The sequence below is a fragment of the Taudactylus pleione genome, unplaced genomic scaffold (assembly GCF_031769625.1).
Source record: "Taudactylus pleione unplaced genomic scaffold, aTauple2 ptg000070l, whole genome shotgun sequence".
NCBI lineage: Eukaryota > Metazoa > Chordata > Amphibia > Anura > Myobatrachidae > Taudactylus > Taudactylus pleione.
This window is the reverse complement of record NW_028284472.1, coordinates 18,876,928-18,892,880: the sequence shown is the minus strand read 5'-3', so window position 1 is coordinate 18,892,880 and position 15,953 is coordinate 18,876,928. Positions and strand designations below refer to the sequence as shown.

The following is a 15,953-nucleotide window of genomic DNA, read 5'->3' as shown; positions in this document are numbered from 1 at the left end:
TCTAAAAACCTGCACTTTAGTAAATATACCCCTGAAACTGCGTCAGAAACATCATCAAAAGTGGGATACAAAAGACAATATTGTAGTAGTAATTAAACTCATGGCAGTATCTTTCTCACATTTTCTATAAATACCCAAATGATACAATGTTTTTGTAAAAAATAAAGGCCTGTAATAACCTCGCTTGGCTGTGGGTACTCAGGGCCTCGATCAGCTCGGATCGCAAGTCTGCGGACGCACGCACTGGGTCGATGCTTGCGTTCTGACCATGCATATGCACCGCATCGAGCGCGCGCGAACAGGCCGCTGCAATCGCTAAAGCGAACGCAGAGGATACGCAGAGCCATCGACAAACGATTGACAGGAAGTGTCGTTTGATTGCGCGAAGGTACGCAGACGTGCCTGTGCGTTTGAACGCCGTTACAGGAGCGTGCATAATTAAGCCCCTGCGATGGCATACGCAGCCAGAGGTCTAGATGGCGACAGGGAGTTTTGCAGTTTGTGAGCCAGGATCAGCTCAACCACAACTCTGCGTATGGGTCCGATGTTACCAATGTTTTCGCTGACTTGCGGATGTATGTTATGGGAAGTGTGCGGCTTTATACAGCGATGGGCGTCTTGGTACAGTGCTGCGATCGCATTCATTTGCATAAAGTCGCAGCGAGCGGGTACGTGCGATTGCAGACTTGTGATCCGCGCTGAAATAGTGCGGCCACTCCTGCTACAGAAATATTGTAGTATATGAATAAACACTTAACCCTTTGTGTCATGGCTGTGCTGTGATTGACAGCTACGTCATGTCACATGCCAGCCATGGGGGTGTTCTACACATTATCACACTGCAGAGATGATTTATCAAAACTTCTAGAGGAAAAGTGATATTGCCCATAGCAACCAATCAGATTATAACTATCATTTCTCTAGTACATTCAATAAAATGACAGCTAGAATCTGATTGGTTGATATAAGAACACCTCTGCTTTTCCTCTGTTTAATCTCCCGCAGGTATTGCAGAACTTCTATATTAACCATTTAATAATTGGTGCATGGAAGAGTTAATTGAAATCTGTGTCTGGTCCTGTGCATGCGTGAATACACTGGCAGGGGCAGTGATACATGGTAAATGGGTAATCCCAAACTAATACATCAAAGGTTCCATGTAAGGTACAGTCTCCCATTACCAGTGTCCTATCATCAGGAATCTGATGTCATTAAACCAGTATACAGCACCCGCAGGGAGTTTGGTTCTAGACCTACACTTTGGTGTCAGTGACATTTCTCCAATCAGTAAAAAACTTTGTTTATTCCATTATAATAATGTCCGTCTCCATCTTCCAGTATCACTGCGGGATTTTAAGGACGATTTTGCCCGTGTTCTTATTGTCCTCCATGCGTTGGTGAGCTTCCGCGATCTGGTCCAGGGGGTAAACGCTGTCCACTATCGGCTGCAGCTGAATGAGACCCCCGGGGGCAAAGTTCGGCAGAGCCTGCTCTGTGAATGCCTTTACCAGTTCTGCCTTGTACTGTAACACACAACCAACAATACAGTCACACAAATAGCAGAGGATGCACTGTAACCTCTAGCGGTACCACTTCTATGTATTACAGCTGGGATTCCCAACGGTCTGACCTAACGCCGTATTCATAGAGGTGATGTACCGCTACTAACTCACCGTAAGGAATAAGGGTCACATTCAGACCCGGTCGCAAGCGCTGAGCGCTCGCAACCGGGTCGATGGTAAGGCCCTACGCACGCGCAGCGGCCGCATAGCGCGTGTGCAAGCCCCGGAGTGAGAGAGAAATTCTCTTGCTCCGGAGCTCACTACAAAAGGGCCGGCTGTCGATGTTGATCGACAGCTCGGCCCGTTTTGCAGGCGGGACGGGGGGAAAGGTGGTTTCACAAACGGAAAGGAACGCCTACCGTTTTGTGGGCGGCCGCACTGACATCATCAGTGATGTCAGTGGGGAGCTTCCTGCTAAGCTGTGGTGGTAACCCACAGCTTAGCTAGCGACCAGGAGGCCGCACTTAAAAATAGAAGCGGCCGCCCTCATTCAGAACGAGCGCTCGCTTCTTGCGAGCGCCTCTGAATGAGGGCCCAAGTCCTAGTTAAGTTGACCCTGTGGATTGTGCACATAGACCTAGAGGAAGACCCTGGAACTCGGTGAGAAATAAAGTATTAAATGTGAGCTGAGTGAGGGGTTTTTATTTCAAATAATACTGTTTTAAAAACAGTGTGTGTATAGCTTTTTTCAGCATTATTACAAGGTGCCCTACAGGTCCTAGTACTACAAGTGCCAGCATGTCCAAACACTTTAAGGCAACCAGAGCATGCTTGGATCTGTAGTGGAACCTGGAAAAATGCTAGTTGTGCTTTCTGTATGGGCTGATTTTTGTGTCTAGGGGGTAACCCCCCATTTTTTGGTGACAGCCTATGGCTGGTTGGCACTTGGCACTATGACAGGGGGAGCCAACGTGCTGCTTAACCCGCCATAGTGGCACCAGCCCTGGCTGGTATAGCTAGTTCTGGTATTGATGACTCAAATGAGGTCAGGGGTCATGCAAGATGGATGCCTCTAGTAATATTATACTAAACACAGAAACAATGATTACTATGCACATAAAATTCAATACAATAAATGACCTGTCAGATTAATTCTGCAATACCAGCAGACTGCTGCAAGTCTGTTACCAGTGAAATGAGTTAAGCTGTGTATTTGGTTTGATTGTAATATAAAAGGAGGAACTCAGACACTTAGGTTCAATATAAAACCTTTCTATAAAGCAGACTTCTCACCTAAAGCTGGGTACACACGTAAAGATTTTCTGTCCAACCATTCAACTAGTTGATTGGTTGGAATGAAAATCTGGTAATGTATGGGAGTAACTGATGATCAGCAATTTGCTCCTAAATGCCAGAAAACAGATGAAAATGGTCGTCAGACAAGTTTGTTAAATGTTTGATCTAAACAATTTGTTCAAACAACAGTTTTTGTCCATTTGGGAGCAAATTGCTGATTGTCATTTGCTTTCATACCTTACCAGATTTTCATTCCAATCAATCAATTAGTTGGATGGTTGGACAGAAAATCTTTACGTGTGTATGCAGCTTTAGGGTGATGTGCTCTCTCCTGGGGAAGCTACCTCCATCCCACACTGCAGGAGATCTGTGACCTGCAGAGGAAGCCTGGCCCAGTGCAGTCTAATAGGTTTATTTGGAGGCTGAGACTATCAGATTAAAGAGACAGTTTATGGCCCAGCACCCTCTAGTGCAGGCCTGGCCAACCTGTGGCTCTCCAGCTGTTGTGAAACTAGAAGTCCCAGTATGCCTTGCCACAGTTTTGCTATTAGGGAATGCTAAAACTCTGGCAAGGCATGCTGGGACTTGTAGTTACACAACAGCTGGAGAGCCACAGGTTGTCCAGGCCTGCACTAGTGCTATGCAGGGCTTCCTGGAGAGTGCACAGGAAGGTGTATAACATTCTCTTTCCTGGATGCACATAACATAAATCACTAAAGGGGAAATGCCTCAAACCATCAAGAGAAACAAAATGGAGAATGTGCCCATAGCAACCAATCAGCTACTAACTATCAATTATGTAGTGCAGTTTATAAAATTACAGATTGATTGGTTGCTATAGACAACGTCTCCACCTTATCTCTCTCGAAGGTTCGATGCATCCTCTCCTATGTACTAAAGCAAAAGAATAAAAAACCCAGGTCCTGGTGATAGGTGCACTTTACCTACTATACACCTTTTACAGTATAAGTGACCACTCACCTTACTTGAGCGTGATCTTAAGAGACTGCCCAGGAGGCTCCCTCTTTTCCACAGTAACTTCGCCAGCAGGTCGCCGTTAATCTCACCAGACCCCATGAGCCCATAGACCACCCAGCGGCCATCAGTATTAAGGCACTCTAGGTTCTTCTGCCAGTGCGTTGCCCCCACACAGTCTAATATAATATCTGCTCCTACATCTGAAATAAAAAGAAGAGAGGGGAGGGGGGAGCCAAAACATTTATGGTATCCCGTAAAAACCACAGAGAATAAAAGTCCCTTTCAAAAAAAGTGCAATGGAAAAATAAAAGCGTGGAATTTGGGGGTTTACCATGGCAACACTGTCATTTTTGTAAGGATTACCAAGCTACTTCCTCTGTACTTTAAGTACAAGGGGCATCATTCATGGGTCAGTGTGATTCTGACAAAAAGGCTAATTTTCCTTTAATAATTCCCCAAAATGGAAAGTTATTTACTCGCCCATGGTGACACAAGGAAATCACATAATGTCCCAAAGAAACAATCGAAAAATTGCCCAGGGTGAGGTAGAGTAAAATCTAAGGGCCTGATCCAGCCGTGCGATGCTGATTGCAGATTCCCGATTACCTGTAATCTGCACATGTGCAAGAACGGCTCCTGCGTGATCGAACACAGCCCCTGCTATGCTTCTGCCTAAATGACAGGCAAAGGCATTTACGGAGCGGAGCGGGGACAGACGGGTGTTCCCAGAAACGGTGGTGCGTCGCCCCCATTTTCCGGGAGTGGCAAGACCAGGATCTGCGTCCATGGACGCAGTTTCCTGGCCTCGTATCCAGCCAGCCCGCGTAAGCTGAGGCTCCATCGCAGCTCTGGGATTGCAAAGGCGGCAGGGGGTGTCAGACACCTCCTGCTGCATTTGCATATTTGCATACATTTGCATATTTACAAGGAGGGAATTGCAAAGCTGCTTGTGTGCGGCTTTGCATTTCTGTCCTCTGCCCCTAAGTTAGAAGGTTCCAGAGAAATGGCATCAACACCAAAAAACAAAAATGTTAAATAAATGGCAACATCTCCTGACAGGCATAACTGGCATGGTAAATTCTGCCCATGAGGAGGATGTACCCAGAACATCGGAGTTCATTTTTGGCTGATAATCACGTTAGCGATCTTGTTATGAGCCCATTTCATATCCGCTCTATGTTCCCAACAAGAGTTGGATCACAAAGACCTGCTCAAACAGAGCCTGCTAAGATACCCATACAATGTATTTCCATATGTGTGAAAGAGAACTGGCACTCCCCGGGCTTATCCAAATACAATATGGCAGATACCTGACTCACTTGGTTTGCTCAATGGTCCGGCAGCCAAAACAAACAGTGGTGGAGAACTAATAGTACGGCTTGGAAGACACACGGTGGAAATTCTGAGAAGGAACGGGAACTAGTGCCCTCTAATTACCAGAAATGGAAGGAGTGGGCCCAGCCTATGGCACGTAGTGCGGAGATGGAGAATGCATTGTATGGTTATGGAGTTATGGCATTGTATGCTGCTATGGCAGCTGTGTCTAAACTGCAGGAACAGTTACTAACACAAGGAGATCATTTGCATTTCCCCACCCAGCATTAACATTAATAGCTGCAAGCAGGGGTCATTCACTTCTATGTACACAAATCGTGACGAGCTCGGCTGGGTAGCAAAGCAGATTCTGCACCGATCGCTGTGGTGCAAGTCTGAATAATGAAAGCAGAAAATGTCATTGGTCACAGTACGGAAAACATCAGGCCGTAGCCATTAAATAGGTGGGATGATGATTTTCATCTTTCTTTGGCGGAATATTTGTCTCTCTTCCGCCATGTCCAATTCACATCTACACGCAGTCACAGAAATGCAAACTGCTGCTTAGTCAAATGTACGGTTATTCTTTGTAAATATGGCTTATCTCTGAGTAAAAAAGTGCATTCATTTATGGTTAAGTTACCAATATAAAGAGGATTTTATTTTTTCTGTCAGATTTTACCACAAATAATCGGAGAGGTGAAACAGTGACAGTGAAATAACAGAATCAGAGCAGCCAGTAGGTATAAAGAAGAAGTTTCACATTACTTCTTGGTTGGATTAAAGTACTTTACAGAGGTTTCGTATACACAGTGACCCTGTTCTTGTAGACAGGTTTCCTCATAATAGGATGAATTTTACATATGAAAGAAAATTAACACTACGGGGTATATTTACTAAAGTGCAGGTTTTTAGAAGTGGAGATGTTACCCACAGCAACCAGGTTTTACTTATCATTTATCAAACACCTTCTAGAAGATAATAGCTAGAATCCGAAACCTGCACTTTAGTAAATATACCCAAAATAATGTAGTCATTTGACACTATTAAATAAATGTCCACACCTTCTGAGTCAAAGAGAGACAGTGTATAGATCCCCTCAACCAGAGGCCAAGACGATCAGCAACACTCCCCTATGGACCGATCCTAACAAGAAATCTAGAACTAGAAGACCTGTCATCATACAGTGGGGCAAAAAAGTATTTGGCGAGCCACCGATTGTGCAAGTTGTTGCACTTTAAAAGATGAGAGAGGTCTGTAATTTCCATCATAGGTACACTCTAACTGTGAGAGACAGAATCAGAACAAAAAATTCTGAAAATCACATTGTATGATTTTTAAACAATTTAAATTTGTATATTCTTGCGGAAAATAAATATTTGGACAATCAAAAAGTTTAACTCAATACTTTGTAAAGTAACCTTGGTTGGCAATTACAGAGGTCAAACGTTTCCTGTAGTTTGCACACACTGCAGCAGGTATTTTGGCCCACTCTTCAATGCAAATCTTCTCTAGATGTGTTATGTTTTGGGGCTGTCGCTGGGCAACACGGACTTTCAACTCCCTCCACAGATTTTCTATTGGGTTGAGGTCTGGAGACTGGTTAGGCCAATCCAGGACCTTGAAATGCTTCTTACAGAGCCACTCCTTAGTTGCCCGGGCGGTGTGTTTGGGGTCATTGTCATGCTGGAAGACCCAGCCACGTTGCATCTTCAATGCTCTTACTGAGGGAAGGAGGTTTTTCCCCAAAATGTCATGATACATGGCCCCATTCATCCTCTCCGTAATACGGATCAGTCGTCCTGTCCCTTTGCAGAAAAGCATCCCCAAAGCATGATGTTTCCACCCCCATGCTTCACAGTGGGTATGGTGTTTTTGGGATGCCATTCATCATTCTCCTCCCTCCAAACACGGTGTGTGGAGTTTATATCAAAAAGTTCTATTTTGGTCTCATCTGACCACATGACATTCTCCCAATCCTCCTCTGGATCATCCAGATGGTCACGGGCAAACTTTAGATGGGCCTGGACATGTGCTGGCTTAAGCAGGGGGATCTTTTGGGCGCTGCAGGATTTGAATCCATGCCGACGTAGTGTGTTACTAATGGTAACCTTTGTGACTGTGGTCCCAGCTCTCTTGAGGTTATTGACCAGGTCCCCCCGTGTAGTTCTGGGTTGATCCCTCACCGTTTTCAATATCATTGATACCCCACGAGGTGAAATCTTGCATGGAGCCCCTGGTCGATGGAGATTGTCAGTGATCTTGTATTTCTTCCATTTTTTAATAATTGTGCCAACAGTTGATCTCTTCTCACCAAGCTGCTTGCCTATTGTCTAGTAGCTCATCCCAGCCTTGTGCAGGTCTACAATTTTGTCCCTGATGTCCTTAGACAGCTCTCTGGTCTTGGCCATGGTGGAGAGGTTGCAGTCTGACTGTTTGAGGGTGTGGACAGGTGTCTTTTATACAGTTAACCAGTTCAAAAAGGTGTCATTAATACCGGTAACGAGTGAAGGATAGATGAGCTTCCTAAAGAAGAAGTAACAGGTCTGTGAAAGCCAGAATTCTTGCTGGTTGATAGGTGTCCAAATATTTATTTTCCGCAAGAAAATACAAATAAACTGTTTAACAATCATACAATGTGATTTCCGGAATTTTTTGTTCTGATTCTGTCTCTCACAGTTAGAGTGTACCTATGATGGGAATTACAGACCTCTCTCATCTTTTAAAGTGCAACAACTTGCACAATTGGTGGCTGTCCAAATACTTTTTGCCCCACTGTATATTGCGGTTCCTCTGCTTCTCACTTGGTTGGTACATCACATATTTATTAAAAGCAATTTTTCTCCTTTCCCTCGTGACAAAAAACAATGGTATGAAAAAGGGTGGAAAACCCTAGTGCAATATTGTTTATATACATAACAAAATATACTCAGGTACAAATATACACTCACATAATACAGTAACAGCATGAAATAGCATGTAATAACCAACATTAGTTCTTCCCCTTACGGTCAGAGCACCTACAAGATAAACGTTGGACTAGAACCCATCAGTAAAGGCAAGTCCCAGAAACAAGCTTGTGGCGCAATCTGGCAGAAGGTAGGAAAATCCTGATGCCCGCTGACGCGTTTTACACTAAGTTATTTTCTTCTTTCATGTGTAACAACCTCCCTATTATGAGGAAACCTGTCTTCAGGAACAGAGCCATTGTAGATACAAAAACATCTATAAAGTACATTTTACCGCAAATAATAAAAGTGTGACAGTGAATCTTACTGTTTGAGGCCTCCAGGCACCTCTTGCCAAAGTCTTCTTCTTTGTAATTGAAACCAGCTGCGGCTCCAAGTTTCTTGGCGATCTGAAGTTTGTCTGCAGAACTGGCTGTTACCATAGGAACTGCTCCAGCCAGTCGGCACAGCTGGATGGCGGCAGTGCCGACCCCGCTCGCTCCGGCGTGTATCAGAACCGTTTCTCTCTTTTGAACTTTGCCTTTAAGCAATGGACAACATAGCAAGTTACAACACGTCCGGCAGGTTCAGTAAGTTTTCATTTACACATAAGGAATAACAATTTTTATCATTATGCAGTAACTGTAATACCAGGTGTGTGAGTCAAATAATGAAAGCACATTTTTGATTGGTTGCTATGGGCTTCTGATTGGTAAATTACCAACCTTGATGATTGATTATCTACTTTCAGTGCATTGTGAGGCAAAAAAACTCACCTACAAAGTGCAAAAGCTGGAAGGCGGTGAGCCAAGCCTCAGGGATAGCAGCAGCATCAGTGTCACTCATGCCAGGGGGGATTGGTATGAGCTGGTAGGCTGGCACTGCCACATACTGTGCGTTGCCCCCTCCAGAGAGGAGTGCCATCACTCTATCTCCAATCTTCCAGCATCCATCAGCACCAGGGCCGAGCGCCACCACTCTGCCAGCTGCTTCCAGACCTAAAATCTCACTGGCGCCAGGAGGTGGGGCATATTTGCCCCTTCTCTGCAAGATCAAAAATGTATATTAACGCACTTAAAAGTCAGGACTGCATTCATTCAGGTGTTTGTAGGCCTCGAACATTACAGACAAAAGTAGGGATTGCTAATGCTGGGCATACATTGCCAGATAAAATGCCTGTCAGCCTGGGGATATCGTGGGCATACACTGTGAGATGTCTCACAGTGTATTGGCCCCAATATCTGTGCCCCGCCCCCGAGGGAGGAGACATTTCCCAGTTCCTTCCATGGGGAGGGACAGGGGAAATGTCTGTCTGTCGGCCGTGCCTGGGCATACACTGCCCGATGCAGCAGACATTTTAACTTGCAGATATCGCATCGGACGGGCATGCTGGACGATCCGGCATGCCCAACCGAACGATACTTGACCCTTGGACGGCCCCACACGGATATGCGGATATTGGGAGGATCGTCCCGAATCCCGATAATTGTAGAGTGTATGCCCAGCATAAGCAATGGGTGTTACTTGGTCACATATATATGACTGGAAACAGCTTAATGCCATCCCTCTATGAGGGAACTCAGGGAGTTGTATTTGCCGCCTGCCCTTCACCTGCTTACTATCCTATTTTCCGACTTTTCAGACATTTCCACAACAGGACGTCTCACATATGATGTAATTCTCTGACACAATGATGTCATACATATCCCTTGTCACTAGGCCCCTTATTATTAGTGTGAATGGATTATCACACATGGATTACACAGAATAATCCTTGGAGAAATAAAGGGACTGTGGGAAAGGGAAGGCAGACAATGGCACCTCTCATGAACGGTGATTTCTGCAAGCATCTAATGAGCATCACCATAGAGGCTAGATAAAGCCCCACAACATTCTTACAGTCATCCCATAATGCTTACATTAGACAAATACACAGTAAAACATAAACAATTATATACTGTGAGCATCTAACGTACATACCTTACAGAAACTAAAGTGGAAGCAGTAATTCTGTGGGCTTAATTTACAGCCAATACAGTTTATACATCCGCTAGGATCCAGGGACATTAGAGGCATAGCATAATTTGGTAGGGGAAAGGCGATTCTGCTAAAACTTTTAGGCTACTTGCCCTGCTCTAAAAAGTGCATAGGGGGAGGGGCCCTAGATTACACACCCTAAGCACAATGTGAGGTGCTACCTGCTGAGACTAGTAGTGCTGCAAGCAGAAAAAGAGAAATAAATGCAAGTGCACACTCTAACCATGCTAAACCTAATAATATTACGGCTATATTGCATCAAAGAGGTTCTTAGCATAATAATGGCCATAAATATGGGCCTGCCCACAGCATCCAGGTGGCCTCTATCAGGCAGGTCCCCTATTGGGGCACGGGGCTCTCTGGGCTGGTGTGGCTGGACTGCTTCATGGCATCATAATGTACACTTTTTTACTTCTTAAGTATATATATGTAGCACTTCATACACTTTTAATTATAACCTCTTAGTTATGTAAAGGCTGCATACACACGTAAAGATTTTCTGTCCAACCATCCAACTAGTTGATCGGTTGGAATGAAAATCTGGTAATGTATGGGAGTAACTGATGATCAGCAATTTGCTCCTAAATGCCAGAAAACAGATGAAAATGGTCGGTCAGACAAGTTTCTTAAATGTTTGATCGAAACAATTTGTTCAAACAACAGTTTTTGTCCATTTTCCGGCGTTTGGGAGCAAATTGCTGATTGTCATTTGCTTTCATACCTTACCAGATTTTCATTCCAATCAATCAACTAGTTGGATGGTTGGACAGAAAATCTTTACGTGTGTACCCAGCTTAAGACTTATCACATAGGAGTTTCTTTATAATTCTTTAACCATCACTTGTAATCTTGCACTAGTGTGATGCCGCGGGGCGGTTCTGCTGGGTTGGCCTGGGGGGTCCCGTGCTCTGTATTTGTTCCATACGAGTGTTAGGGACCTGCCTCATAGAGGTCACCTGGATATGGTGGGCAGGCCCATAATTATGGCCATTATTATGCTAAGAACCTCTTTAATGCAATATAGCAATAATATTATCATTAGGTTTAGTGTGGTTAGAGTCCACTTGCAATTTTTTCTCTTTTTCTGCCTGCTCTAAAAAGACCAGTGCAGGGATCTCTTCAGAGTATGCAGCAGACTATACGCTCAGAAGAGGCTTCCATGCCTGGTCCTTGGAGGGTGGGCGACTAGATGCAGCAGCTCACAAAATGGCTGCCGCCACTGTGTGTGTGATAGGTGCACTTAAAATCTGCTCAGTAAGTCATGATGTAAAAGTGCCATTGCTAAAATTCTGCTACCAAAGTTTATCATGGAAAATCCCCAAACTGTGACATACTGCACTGCAAATGCAACGCACCTGTAGTAAATCCGCCCGGTTCAGGGCACTGGCGTGGACCTCAACGAGGACCTCTCCTTCTTTTGGGATAGGTCTTGTTAGTTCTTTTATGTACAGATTTTCTGGACCTCCTGGAGCATCAAAATACGCGGCCAACATTTTCCCTGTAACACAAAGCGTCTACCTGCAATGAACTACAACTCCCATGATCCTCTAGCACGACCTGGCTGGCACTAGCTGAACAGCTTATCCCTGGCATCGGTGTGGTCCTGTAACACTAGAGCCTGGCACAAATGTGCTGCTATAACTGATGAATGCATGTCATATGTTATTGCATACTAAAATCGCGTACTGTTCAGTCCAACACATTCATCAGTGTTAGTGACCTCGGAACAAAAGAGCTTATACTCTAATCACATCACTTGGGCTGTGGCAGCACTTCAGAAGTTAGATGTCCTGAAAGCTGAAGAAGACGGTTTTTATATATGTGTGTGTGTGATGCAGAATAATATAAGTACAGCAGAGAAGGAGTTAGCTCCTGTTCCCTATTAAGGGGCTGACTAAGGACCTGATTCAGAGCCGCATGCTAGCGGCTGCTCGCTCATACGCGGCCGAAGATGTCAGACCGCGCATGCGTACGCTTCATTCTGCGCGTGCGCGAACTACTCGGAGCGATCGGAATCTGCTCGCCCAGCAAAGACAGCCCGGTGTAATGAGTGACAGGAGAGGCCGTTTGTGGGTGGTAACAGGGGCAGGACACTAATAACGGGGGAGTGGAGGTGCGAACGCAGGCGTGCCTGAGTGTAGCAACGCCGTTTCAGAGGTGTGCATAATTAACAGCCAGCGTCATAGTACACGTCACTTGCCTGTTTTTTACACTGAAGTCCTCGCAGTGCTTGCGGTAAGGTAAGGCAACCACAAGCGAGCCCTAACGATGGTCCTCAATCAGCGGCGTATCTTCCTATTGGCCAAGATGGCACTCGCCAGGGGCGACGGCCAGGGTTAGGGGGTGCATCAGCCGTGGCCAGTGCTGTCAAGTCTGTGCTGCTGCTGATCTTTCATTGCAGAAGCATAAGCGTCGGACGACGAGGGAGGGGAGGGCGATCGTCGAACATACAGCCACCACGGTCTGTTTACTAACAGTCCCCTACTTTCCCAGGGGCGCTCGGACCCCTAGATAAACCCCTGTCCTCGATGTACCAATGTTTTAATACACTTCCAGGAGATGACGTGCGCTAGTGGGTGTCTCTACAGACGCTCATGGGTGTCTATAGACACAAAGTGATCGCTTGCCAACACAAAGTGGGCATGCTTTTGCCTTTCCGAGCGATCGCCTGCCATGCCGTCACTTAGCCGAATTTGCATACACTGGGTGCGAGCGATCACATCTAGCGAGCGGCTCTGAATGAGCTCCTCAGTACGGATCGCTACTGCGATTGCAATAGCGATTATGCACACAGTCTCACTGTGAAGATATGCTAATCCTCTGCGATCGCTATGCCATACGCAGCCTAACATGAGGACGCCCACCTCACCTTACACACATCCGTAATGAAATCGGTAACATCGAATACAATCGCAGCCTCACGCACACTTGCACAAGCTCTGACCTTACTCAAGAATTGCAAACCTCACTGCACGCTACGAGTCCTCAGGCTGCGTATGGATACGCAGTAGCTCTTTTATGCACGGCCCTGCAACGGTGTTCAAATGTACTGGCACGCCTGCGTTTCCCCGACCAGTCCCGTCTCCACCCCCAAACGGTTCTTCCTGTCAATCACTCTGCGATTGGTCTGCGTAGCCACTGCAAATCGCAGTGGGGTGTTTGCGCACGCGCGCACTGAAATGCATACGCATGTGTAGAAGGCATCAATGGTCCGTTTACGTGCATAATCACAGTTGTGATCCTTGCTGAATCAGGCCCGATATCTCTTATACCGTTTAGATTCATATCATATAATGACCCAAGTATCAACTGCATGGGGACTGAGCAGGCCTAGGGGGATATGTTGTAGTATACATTTCTGACCTATAATATAGATTGCTTTAGTGCTGTAACAGTGCAATATTATAGCCACACACTTATATTACCAATGCACAGTCAGCATATTGCATCTAGACATAAATATGTAATGCAAGCACTAATTCACATTCATTTTTCTATTGCATTTACCAAAATGCACCAGACATGATAGCAGTTACATGCAATCTTCTCTTACCCTCCATACTGACTTCTGTACTCTGCTCTGCAGTGCTGTATGAGGCTGCAGCCTGTTACTGTACAGGGACAAGTAAGTTTATTAACTTGCAGAATGTACTACTCCATAACATAGGGAGCAATGCATGTGATGTCATGTATTTATAATACAAACTGGACACTGAGACACTTAAAAAAATAAAATAATTAAATAAAGAATGACACTAATTTTAACCTAAATTCATGGATAGCCAGTGTAAGATGTAGGAAGTTATTTGCCTCCCCTGCAGAATGAAATGGTTTGTCCCAGAGCTGGAGCTGTTTCATGCTTACTCATGCTTCCTCCGCTGCGCCCCCTGGTGGAGAGTTCAGCTCAGGCTCTTGGCTATGTACTTGTACAAGGACATCTGGCCACCAACAGAGATTTGCACTTGTCATGATAGTTTCTTTGGCAAAGAGTGTATTTAGCTGATTATTATTATTATTATTATTATTATTATTATTATTATTTCTACTTCAGGGTCCATAGGGTATCCACAGGATACCTTGGGGTATAGGTGTGACGTCAGTCGCAGGGCACCAAAGAGTTAAGCTTTCAGCCTCCCAGGATGCACTAGGTCCCCCTCCTATACCCCGCCCCCGGGCCAAGGCACCTCAGTTTAGTTTGGTGCCCGGCCGGAGTCGGGTGCACCTGTTGGAGTGGGGGCTAGAAGAGCCCCTGAAGCTTATTCTTCATGCAGCTGTGGCTGCACAACTGGATGAACAGCATGGACAGTCAGTCCTGACGTCCATGCTGTCTTCCCTACACCCCGCCGGTACCAGAACGCCGGTACTGATCCGGGGATGCTGGTGGGCGTCTGGGGTCACAGCTAGCGGTGACCCCAGATGCTCCGGACCATGGCCGGATTCAAGGGGGACAGAGGTAAGCAGCGGGGTCCCGCGGTGGGTCCCCGCTGATCACATGGTCCTAAGTCCCCAGGCAGGGGGCTCCCTGGGGACTGGCTGCAGCGTGGAGCCAGGCGACCAACCTGCGCTTCCACTACCCCCTGGGACAGCGGACCGCAGCAGAGCGGTAGCGCTGCGGCGTCCCAGGGGTTAAATGCATGCCAGGGGAGCGCGCCTTCCCTGTCTCACAGCCGGCGCCTCCCCCGCTGCACACAGCCCTCTCTGCATGCTGCCGACTGGTCCTGTGGCAGCGCTCCTCCCCCAGGCCAGCCTCCTCTCTGCTCCTCGGCGGCCATCTTCTCCAGAACGCATGGTGAACGCTGCTGGAAGCGCTGGACGGAAGCATCGTGGTCTGGGTCCCCCCGCATACCTCTCCTCCGCTGTGGTCAGGTCTGTGTATGCAGCGCTGTGTCCTACCAGGCCCTGTGTCTGTGTAGTTGAGTGATCAGCGCTGTTAGTGCAGGAATTGTTATTTTTCTGCATTGTATGTGACTGTGCTAGCGCTGCTGCCTGTAATCTTTTCTTCTCTAAACTGTCAGCTTTATTACTGTCCCTGTTCTTTCTGCTAAAGCCCTTGCGGTGCGGTGCTGCAGGGTGGTCTCTCGCCTATTTAATACTTAATTGGTGAGAGAGGTCACATACGTGGTGCCATCATGTCTGAAAGTGATTTTCCCCTCCGGCTACAGTGTACCACGTGCAAAGTACCGTTAGCGGAGGGGGAGGGTAGCGCGGAGGGCCTTTGCCGGCAGTGTTTGTCCATGGCGCGGCCTATTACGGTTACAGCACCGGTACAGGAGCCGCCCTGGGCTTGTTTCGCTCAGGCGTTAACAGCTTTAGTGGGCCAGTTAGCTCCGCAGCCCGCGTTTACTCCGATGGGTTTGTCCCAGCAGTCTGTGGTGTCGTCACCCATGCAGGGGTTCCCACGACAATTGGTGGTACCCCACAGTCTCCCTATTTCCCCGCTCCCGGGTTCTCAGGAGCCAGCGTGGGTTAACTCCCTGACGAGTTCTGTACAGCACTTGTCGGATGTGTTGCAAGGGGAGTCTGTGATGCGGTCTCATAAAAGGCCGGTGGCGTCTCTGTCCGCTCCTTATGAGGATGACGAAGGGACGTCTGATGATGGGGAGATTCTAGATCCTTACGATCAGGAACCTCTCCATACTAAGGACGCTGATGCTAAGTCCAAAGTATATATTCCTGGACTTATTCGGGCGGTCCGCACAGCCTTGGTGATTGAGGACGAAGTTCCCCAGCGGCTAAATCTAAGTATGCCTTTTTCAAAGATGTGAAGGGCGATGCCACAGTCTTTCCTCTTTCGGGTCAGTTGGTGGACCATTTAGAGGAGGCGTGGAAACAACCTGGCAAAAGAAACCAGCCGCAGAGACGCCTGGCGGTGGCTTAT

General features: G+C 46.6%; 1 protein-coding gene across 1 annotated transcript; it reads right to left on the bottom strand.

Moving 5' to 3' along the window:
• TP53I3 (tumor protein p53 inducible protein 3) lies at positions 1-13,677 on the bottom strand. Its single transcript, XM_088467379.1, has 6 exons — positions 13,629-13,677; positions 11,431-11,573; positions 8,815-9,082; positions 8,367-8,579; positions 3,780-3,976; positions 1-1,523 (listed from the first exon to the last, which is right to left on the bottom strand). Exons 1-6 carry the CDS (start codon positions 13,633-13,635, stop codon positions 1,341-1,343), a joined length of 1,011 nt encoding a protein of 336 aa, XP_088323505.1. The 5' UTR covers positions 13,636-13,677; the 3' UTR covers positions 1-1,340.
• Between the last annotated feature and the right edge of the window lie 2,276 nt (positions 13,678-15,953).